Source organism: Nyctereutes procyonoides, unplaced genomic scaffold (genome assembly GCF_905146905.1).
Source record: "Nyctereutes procyonoides isolate TBG_1078 unplaced genomic scaffold, NYPRO_anot_genome, whole genome shotgun sequence".
Taxonomy (NCBI): domain Eukaryota; kingdom Metazoa; phylum Chordata; class Mammalia; order Carnivora; family Canidae; genus Nyctereutes; species Nyctereutes procyonoides.
The window spans coordinates 22,948,069-22,958,212 of NW_026575049.1; the positions used below are offsets into that span (position 1 = coordinate 22,948,069).

A 10,144-nucleotide genomic window follows, 5' to 3' on the forward strand; every position below is an offset into this window, starting at 1 on the left:
TGTGCTGTTTTTTTTTTTTTTTAATAAATTAATTTTTATTGGTGTTCAATTTACCAACATACAGAATAACACCCAGTGCTCATCCCAGTCAAGTGTCCCCCTCTGTGCCCATCACCCATTCACCCCCACCCCGCGCCCTCCTCCCCTTCCACCACCCCTAGTTCATTTCCCAGAGTTAGAAGTCTTTATGTTCTGTCTCCCTTTCTGATATTTCCCACACATTTCTTCTCCCTTCCCTTATATTCCCCTTCACTATTATTCATATTCCCCAAATGAATGAGAACATACACTGTTTGTCCTTCTCTGATTGACTTACTTCACTCAGCATAATACCTGTTTTAAGCTGCCAAGTTTGTAGACCTATTACAGTAGCCACAGGAACCCTGCTGGTGGCGGGGGAGGGGAGGACTTGGGGAGGGGACAGACACAGCAAGGACTTCGGCTTTCATTCCCAGGGGGATGGAGCCCTTGCAAGTGTTCCTGCAGAAGAGTGATATGGGCAGTGTGCCTCTTTAAAAAGCCTCCCCTGGATTCTGTGTGTGGAATAGAGGCTGTGGGTGGAGTGGGCACTGGAGGGGCGGGGAGAAGTGAGGAGGTGGGGAGGAGGCTCCCATGGTCCAGGGGAGACGCCTGCTGGCTCCGAGCAAGGTGGGCAATGGGGAGCCAGTGACCAGAGGTCTCTGGTTGGTATTTTGGAAGTTTGGCTTTTGTTGATGACTTTTAAGCTTCTTGACCAGCAGTAAGAAATAGGGTTGACTTTATGATTTAGTTACTCAAAAGTGTGTACCTGAAACAAAGTTTCATGAAAGAATACTTACCCTAATACCAGTATTTATTAGACACTGGATATGTCTTTGAGGTGAAACCAACAGGATTTCCCAACAGATTAGGTGTTGTGTTGAGAGAAAGAGACCCTAGGATGGCTTCTAAGGTTTTGGCCTGAGCACCTGGAAAAAGGGCATTACATCAGCCCAGATGGGGAAGGCTCAGGTGGTACAGGATTTGAGAGAAAGAGCAGGAATGCAATTGAATTGGTTCCTGTATTAGATAACCATAGGACATTCGGGGCAATGCCCGGGCACCGATTCATTCCCTGTGTTTAAATGGAAAATACAATAAGACAAAGAACAGCCTTATACTTGGTCCACATAATTTCACAATATGTGACATCTGGAAGGGAGTGCAGGATTAGACATCCATGAAAATGACAGGTGACTCCCTTTCTTTGATAAGATTTCCTCTGGTGAAAAATATGTTATTGTCACCACACACACACACACACACACACACACACATCATATATTTAAATAACATCTCCCTGTACCTGAATCTTGGCTATATATTTATTTCTAAAACTATGTTGGTTATTGTGTTTTGGCACAAATGTGGCCCACTGATGGAAGTAAGAATCAAATAGAATTGCCATCTATGTTTTGCTCTTCATTTATTTCTGAGCTAATGCTGCCTCTGAAATCGTTCACCCCAGACCTGAGCCTGGTCTGTACGTTTGCATGATTACTTCCGTTTTGAATCTCACATTACAAGACAATTTCCTTTCCTTTCTCGCTAGACCCCCGCTAGTGCCAGTTCGGCGCCAGGCACCCTGCCCTTGCAGAACTGCGAGCCCATAGAAAGCAAGCTCCGGAAGAAAATCCAGGGCTGCTGGCGAGAGTTCCTGAAAGAATGCAAGGAGAAGGATGTGAACAAGCAGGGCCAGGTCACCACGGCTGAATTCCTGGGTGTGTTCTTAGGATAGTGTCACCTGCTGGCATGAGCCCCCCCCCCCCCGTGGTCAGCCCCCCTCCTCTTGACTAATCTTTAGATCCCCTTTTAAGGAAAATGTTTCAGGAACCTCCAATATTAATATAAATCCCTTTTATGATAATCATGGCTTAAAATGTGTAAACAAAACAAGGGGTAAACTCTCTTAAGTGAACACCTCCTACAAAAAATAACCGTTTATAAATTGAATATCAAATATGAAATCAATAATAATCCAGCATCTTTCCATTGATTATTAATATAACATGTTTCACTGAAACCAAATCAGCAGTGTTGGTTTTAATGCACATGTGATTCCATTTGGCTTTTAGTTAATTCTTTTGATTTTGAGACAGTGAAACTTAGCTTGTCTTGTCGTCATCACCATCACTGTGTTTTAATTTTTAACCATGAACCCATTGAAGCCACCGACCCATTATCCTGCTCAGCTTGTCTAGCTCCAGTAGCACATCCAAAATTCAATACTGTAAGAAATACATACTTAGCAATTTTCAGAGGCCATTCTATATGTTCCGTGCCCTGCCGATGACCTTCTGCAAGTGGGAACGTGAAAGGCATTTTGGGGCCACCTCTGTAGGCTCCCAGCCCAGCCCCACCCCGCCACGCGTGTCCCAGGGGTACCATGTCCTGTGGTTTCTCTCAGGCAAAGGCTGAGGGACCTCTCTCTAGAGGCACATGGGATGGCAGCATCTTTCAGTCCGAGCTTCCAGTGCTTTTCCTCATCAGCCTCAACCAATAGCGTCGTACTCTGCTCCGTGACACTTCGTGGCTTCCATGTCTGTGAACGGCTCAGTTTATCCAGTGCAAGCTAAAATCTTATTCTGCCTAAGTCTCTTTCAATTATGAGTTGTCACTCCCCAAGGAGCTTTAGCTTTCTAGCTGGTAAAGGACTGAACATGAGCACAGTGCAAAGTGGGACCCGGTGCTGACATTAAAGCCTGCCACCCTCCGAAGCCCGGGGGTGCTAGTGTGTACGAACACGATCCTAACCACAGAGCCACACTCAGACCCTGAAATTGCTTGGCACTTGTCTCTTACGGACGGTCTAAGTATTCCAGAATAGGTTCTATACACTTTCGGTCCTTATTGGAATGAAGACTCAAAAATGTGTAAATTCCTGTAGTCTGACAAACTCTTGATCGATGAGAAATTCTTAGTCAGAGAGCCACGTCTGAACTCCCGCCCCACGGTGGGGCGCCTCCACACCACAGCACTGGAACCTCCCCTCCTGCCCCATCCCCAGCTCTGCCCTGACCCTGAGCCTTTGCTCTGACGGCTCCAGATCTTGTATGGGGAATACCCCTCCTCGGTTCTGACTGTCCCCTCCCCCCTCCTCACCACAGCTTCCACCATGCTCTGTCCGTACAGCAGTGGTGGCTCCAAACACAGGACGATGAGGGCCAGCAGGATGCGGGGTGCCTCCCCCTCCACACCACACTCAGATTGCTGTGCACTTGTCTGCCTCCGTTTTGGCCTCGCCGCCCACCATGAGCCTGTGAGCAGGGACTCAGCTGGGGCCTAAAGCACAGAGGGCATCTTGGCAGGAGAGGAAGGAATGCAGGCGCAAACAAATGAGCAGGTGAACAAATTGCCACCAGCTGAACCCATTTTTCTGTCTTTAGCTCTTGTGGAGAAATTCAATCTGGACATAAGCAAAGAGGAATGTCAGCAGCTCATCGTGAAGTATGATTTAAAGAACAACGGAAAGTTTGCTTATTGCGACTTCATCCAGAGCTGTGTCCTCCTGTTGAAAGCGAAGGAAACCTCACTGATGCAGAGGATGAAAATTCAGAATGCACATAAAATGGTATGCGGAGTCACTCTGGGGAAACCTGTGGGTCTGGGGTGAAAAGGGTTTCTCACCTCTCTCAGTCCGTTGTAAATTCAGATCATCTGGCTTCATAGAAATGGTGGACACAGAGACTCTAGGAGGGGCCACTGGACAGCGAGAACGCACCTGTCACATGTCCCCCCATCTCACTGTTACCTCCCCAAGATCCTTAAAATTGGCTCAGATTTTTGTCTATACACATGTATGTGCCTATCACACGCATGCGGTATATGTGATATCTCTATATCACGTGTGTGTGGTATATATGGACACGTGTGATGTGTGCATATACTGTACTCATGTGAGATGCGCATGTGGACGTGTATACCACACCCAGGATGTGTGCGTGTACACAGGTGATGTATGTATGTATACCACACTTGTATGATGTGTGTATGTACACGTATAATGCGTGTGTATATATACGTGTCAAGCAATTCTTTGCTGTCCCATCTCCATTACCTAAAGGCCTGTACAGACACTTTCTGGGCAAGCCCACAACCACCAGGGTCTGCTCAGTGGGCCCAAAGCCAGCTAGCTGGTAGGTATTTCAGGGAGGCAAGAGGTGCAGGTAAAGGCATTGAGAACATTGCGAACAGCTCAAAATTTTCTTTCTTGGAAATGATTCAGAGATTTCCTTTCTCCATTCTGGAGCCCCATAAGGGCCTGGAGACCCAAGATTAGGGGCCAGTAGCCTGGCTTTTGGCTTCTCAGACTCATGTGGGTGGCAGATGCCTAGTGACCGTGGCTTCTCCCCCAGAGCCCAAAGACACCTGTTTGGCAAATAGAAGTGCAACTGCGCATACAATGCAAGGAGCAGTGATCAGTCGGTTGGCTGAAAAGGCAAAGCTGGGTGAGGGGGTTACAGCAGATTGGAACAGTTTTAACGTAAACAGGAACAGGTGTTCATGCATCAGCGTCTGACGCAGGCCAGACCCTTTCCTCTGGGTGCAGGGAGGTGGGTTGGAGACTCATCATCTTTCTTGCATAAACTTTACCCACAATGCATTGTCTGCAATTTTACTTTTTGTTTTTTTTAAAGAGGAATGAGAGCCTAAAGATGCATGAATAACAGTTGGAAGGCTGTTCTGGGTTTTTACCTTTTTTCTCAATTATTTATAAATTTTGTGATTCTCACCCACACCCACTCCAACCAGTGTTTTCACTGACTCACCTTTCCCCAGTCTTTCCAGAACATGAAGCAACAATAACAAAAAAAAAAACAAAAAAAAAAACAAAAAAAAAACAAAGTTTTTCCATCATCTGTAATATTGAATTAAAGAACAAGTAGAGCTGGCATTGTCGACTAGGGGGATGAACAGCTGAATCCAGCTACCTTGGGGCTCAGCTGCTGAGATCAGGGCACGGGACAGACCTGGACCACCCCAGCTGGTCCTCGCTGTTCCTGGCAGCAGCAAGGTCATGACTGGTCAACCCAGAAAATGGTTGATCCCACACAGAACGTTTCTGTGCAACTGAATTTGTATGTAATTTTGTGCAAAGTCAGGTCTCAACTTAGTGCAGTTTCTACTTTAGACAAACCAGAGCTGCATCAAAGGCTTAGGCCAAGTTATGGAAGAAAAACCTAAGATTAAGACAGTTGTTTCTCGGGACATCTGGGTTGAGGGCGTGATCCCTGGGTCTTGGGATCAATTCGGGCTCCCCACAAGGGAGCCTGCTTCTCCCTCTGCCTGTGTCTCTGCCTCTCTCTGTGTGTCTCTCATGAATAAATTAATTTTTAAAAGACAGTTGTTTCTCTAGCTCAATTTTTCTGTGAGCAGGGAAAAGGCTGTCTTCCGTCAATCTCTAGGGGACCCAGGAGCAGAGGTGAGAACGATGGAGACTGCAGAGCCTGCAAGGCCGCTGGCAGCTCTGGCCTCCCTCAGCCACTCTTCTGGGCCTCAGTTCCCTTCTGTAAACAAGGGGGAGATCCCCTGGGTTCTAAGGCCTGCAAAGGATAACATCTCCTGAGCCCTCCCTGGTGCAGAGACCACCATGCTTCCAGACCCACTGCCCATCTCCCCCAAGGGGCTGACAAGCTGGCTCCTAGGCTCCTGAGATTGTATTCAGTGAAGTGACAGGTGCTCCAAGACGACCCCACTGGGAGCCATGCCTCTGGGCAGACATCCCAGCACACTTCCCCTGTGCTCCCCACCCCCCAGCTCTGCTTGTGACCCCCAGACAGACTACAGCTGCCACACTATGCTTCAGAAAGAGTCCTGCCTTCCACCCCATCCCTACCTTGGGTGTGAGTGGGCAGAAGACTTCTCCTGGGGGCCTTTCCCAGGAGAGCGTGGGCCCAGTGCCTCCAGAAGCCCTGCACTGCCTGGCCCAGTTCCTTATTCCAGTCCCGTCCCTCCCACGGGCTGCCGAGGCCCCCACCACTCAAGTGAGGAGAGCTCAGGCCAGCTGGCTCTCCACAGAGAAGCTAAAAGGGCCATTTCTCCTAGTTCTTTGGGGGCCTTCTCTGCAAACTTCAGCAGCAGAGACGGCCACCTGGGACTCTGCTCTTGCTCCCCATCAGAGCTGGAGACAGAGGCCCTCCGGGTGGCTTGGTTGTACTAAGCTGGGATGGGAAAAGCCTTTCTCAGGCCAGGCATGGGTGTGGAAAGAGCTAGTAAGCACAGAATCCTTTCCTTTTCGAGTGCAGATCAGCAGATTGGGTAAATTGGCAGCTAATTGAAGCTATAGGGTATCTGGTGAGTTTCCATCATAGACGCTAAATGATGTAAAAATTGAAAGCAATTTAACTTTGCACTAATTTGTTTTATGTAATGCCATGTTAAAATTAAACTTTCCCAAAGTGTGTTACACGTTATTGCCTGCAGTTCACCTCTGATATTCAGACATGCGTTAGGGCAAAATCATGCTAAAATACCTTGTTTTCAATCTAATAGCACCTAAATGAAATAATCACAGTGTAGTGTACTAACTGTCTAATTATAAGATATAATTACAACCTTGTGATTAAAAAAAAAAAAAAACTCTGTTCATTATCATAACCTACAAGAAGACCCAAACCAAAATCTCTTTTTACCTCAAACTATTTTGAAATGGGCCAGCTGTCTCTCCCTGGCCCTCTCTCTCCTCCATAACCTGGGAGGAGCAGGGCTGGGATCTGTCCTGATCCTGCCACTTCACTTCCCTGAGCCTCCCACTTCCCCATCTGTGGGGATCCACGGAGCCACCTTCCTCCCAGGTTGGGGAAGGAGGGAGGGCAGGGGTGGGGAGTAGGTGACTTGTTCGGAACAGCAGGGTTAGTGATCTTACTGTTAGGAGCCCTGTTGCAAGCCCTGTTGCAGAGGGGAGTGGGCCAGGGGAGCCCAGGGTAGGGATGAGCATGGGCAAGGATAGGATTAAGGCCCTCCACCCCATGCTACACATTCACAAGCTCCTTTCTCACCTCTTCTTGGTTTTGTGGTATTTTTTTTCCCCAGAAAGAATCTGGTGCTGAGACTTCTTCCTTTTATTCAGCTTTACTGCGTATTCAGCCCAAAATTGTGCACTGCTGGAGGCCCATGCGGCGTACCTTCAAAGCCTATGATGAGGGCGGGACAGGGCTTTTAAGCGTGGCTGATTTCAGGAAGGTAAGTTCATCTCTTGAGTGTTTGTTGCATCTGAACAGGGAGCAGTGGCCCAAGGCCAGTGGCCAGGAAACTTCAAAAGAGGACCCCTCCTCTCCCTGGCAAAGACCCAGGTAATGAGCAGCTGTCCTGCACTCACTTCTTTGGGACCCCCACCGTGGACCCCAGGTTGTCCTCCCTGAGGTTTCTAGAACCTTGTGGGGACACGACCTGAGCCCTCAGGGCACCACTACAGGGGCCTCTGCTTCTTGGAGCCCAGACTGCACCCCACACAAGGCTGGGACCATGGCCTCCATGGGGGAGCCAGGGCCTGCAACTACCTCACAGGACCCCTAGCGCAGGAGCTAAATAAAGCAGGGTCCCAGCCACGGCCACTCCGCCAGCAGAGCCCAGCTCTGCCTCCTGGGCAGCGGCCGCCCGCTCCTCTCCCACAGCTGCCCTCCGTGTGGTGCCAGCCACCTCCCCACAGCCTGGCCCAGCCATGCTCGTCTGCAGTCTGAACCCTGGTGCCTCTGACACACCCGTGAGTGTGCAGCACCCTGAGGACACAAGGTCCTCGGGGCACCCCTCACTGTGGGCAGCCTGGTGACCATAGGCCCGCAGGTGCCCCTCCAGAGCCCAGTGTTGGCTCTTCCTGTAGGACCCCGGGCACATTCCTCCCAGACCAAAGAAATAGGCCTCCCTCAAGGGTGAGTCAGAACTCCTACTTTCCGAATCATGTAGAACTCATTGGCTTAGCAGATTCTGGTCCCCACGCCCTACCCACCCCTTTCTCCATCCCTGCCCAGCCACTGAGATTGAGAAAGGAATTGGGGTCCAAACCTTAGATTAAAAAATCACATGTCACAGTCATAAAAACGCTCAGTCAAAACATCCAACAGACAAAAGGTTATGACCTCAAAATGCGCTTACAAAAAAATATATCCATTAGGTTCATCTCTGATTCAACTAAAATTTAAAAAGTGAAACCCTCCCCTTTCGAGTCAGGAAGATGAGCCGCGGTTGGTAGTTGGTGGGTGGGCTGACAGGGCACAAGACGGAGGAGGGGGAGATGTCGCAGCAGACCCTGGGACACCTGCCCTCAGGGACCCCCAAGTGGCTTTCCAGGTCACACTGTTTGTCTTTACTTTGAGCTCAAGTCACCTCTCAGCCCGGGGTTCTCCTTCAGTCTCCAAGCCAAGAGGGGAAGGAAGCAGAGTCCTGTCTGCATCCCAGGAATTTGGGGTGGCGCAGGGAGGAGAGTTACTAGAAAGGTAGATGTGGCCTCAGCAGAGCCAGAGTTGGAGACCAGCTGGGTGCTGGGGACGCCCAGGCTCAGCTTCCCCGGCAGGGCCTGTCTCCCCGCTGCCCAGGGGAACCTCGGGCTCCTCCAGCCCCACATTCTAGTCTTCTCTTAGGAACAAATTATTACACAAAGCATAGATGGGAAGTCTGTAACTTGTGGGGGAACCCCTCTATTAGGAGCTGTCTCAGCTCCATGTGACGCTGGGGTTGGGTGGGCGAGGGCCGCAGCTTCCAGGCGGTGGGAGCCTGTTTCTCTCTCACCTAAAACAGGCCCCGGGGTAGGAGGCCTGAGCTAGTGCCGTGCTGGACAGTCCCGGGGCCGCCACTGCTCTCACTCTACCGCCCCCAGCACCGGCTTCCGTCCACGAGTCTCCTCGTGGACCTCGGTGGCTGCTGGAGCCCCAGTATCACTTCCATATTCCCTGCAGCAAAGAGGAGAGGAGAAGGGGCAGGTGCCTTCCCGTTAGAGGCTTCCCAGAAGTCCCACAGCACGTTCTCACATAGGTTTAACTGACAAGAACATTCCTAGCTCCGAGAGAGGCTGAGAAGGGCTCCCTTCTAGCCGGCCAGTCAGCGGCCTGGTGCAGACCAGGGGTGTCCCCACTGGGAGGAGGGGGCAGTCGCTGCCGGCTGGGGTGCCAGCTGTGCCCCGGGCCGTGCTACTGTCAGATGAGCCACACCCGGCGCCCTGCCCTGCCGCCCTGCCCTCCTCCCCCCCCGTCAGGGCCCTGGGCCAGGTCCCCTGCTACGCTCTGCTCTGCCCATTCCTTGTCTGGCCGTGACCAGCCCCCTCCGCCGAGGGCTGTGCTGGTATTAAGCAGAGGGCAGTGGGAAGATCCCCCAGCTTTATGGTGCAGGGAGAGTCTTGGGTCTCACACCCTGGGGGCATCCTCTGGCCCCCGGGGGTGGGGTTGAGGCCAGAGGAGGGAGGAGGCAGGAGGGAGGGAGGGAAGTGGGGGGAGAGGGAGGGGGCTGTGGGGGGGGGCAGGGGGCTGGGGAGCACTGGAGGTGGCGTCCCCTGGAGTGGCACCAAGATGGGCGGGGCTCTGTGTGGCAGGTCCTGAGACAGTACAGCATCAACCTCTCGGAGGAGGAGTTCTTTCACATTCTGGAGTATTATGACAAGACGCTGTCTTCCAAGATCTCCTACAACGACTTCCTGCGGGCGTTCCTCCAGTAGGTGACCTGACCTGGGGCGCATCTGGGCCGACGGGGACCACGGGGCCTGTCCCTGACTCAAATGAAACCATAGCATCGGGGAGTGGGGGGGTCATGAACCGTCAGAGCGTCTCCAGAAACACACCCAGCCCTGTGTCTTTCTGGCGGCCGAGGCTCAGAGCTGCCCCACGGCTCCAGCATCAGCGGGTGGCTCCAGGGCTGCCCTGCTGAGCCCCAACACCCCTCACTCCGCTGGAGCAAATAGAAATGGTAGTCTTTGCAGGGATGATTCTAAGACTTCAAAAGAACCCCAGTGATAAAATACTTAAAATCTTGGGATTTCTGGAGCTTTTATTCCTGAGGGCCTGCTGGTTGCCCCGGGGGGTAGGGGGCACAGAAGGCCTCCCTCTGTCCTGGGTCAGATCCGGACCCCTGCTGGGCTTGTCCGCATGGCTGCCTCTCTGCCCCTAGAGACACTGCTCCCGACTGAGTCAGGCCTCGTGCA

General features: G+C 51.4%; 1 protein-coding gene across 1 annotated transcript in view; it reads left to right on the top strand.

Moving 5' to 3' along the window:
• The window catches only part of EFCAB6 (EF-hand calcium binding domain 6), a 239,622-nt gene extending 229,703 nt beyond the window's left edge, over positions 1-9,919 (top strand). The window contains exons 30-33 of the mRNA XM_055327800.1: positions 1,571-1,739; positions 3,405-3,589; positions 7,051-7,200; positions 9,539-9,919. Coding sequence (XP_055183775.1) covers positions 1,571-1,739; positions 3,405-3,589; positions 7,051-7,200; positions 9,539-9,661 — 627 coding nt within the window. The 3' untranslated portion in view covers positions 9,662-9,919. The remainder of the gene's footprint in view (positions 1-1,570; positions 1,740-3,404; positions 3,590-7,050; positions 7,201-9,538) is intronic.
• The last annotated feature ends 225 nt before the right edge of the window (positions 9,920-10,144 follow it).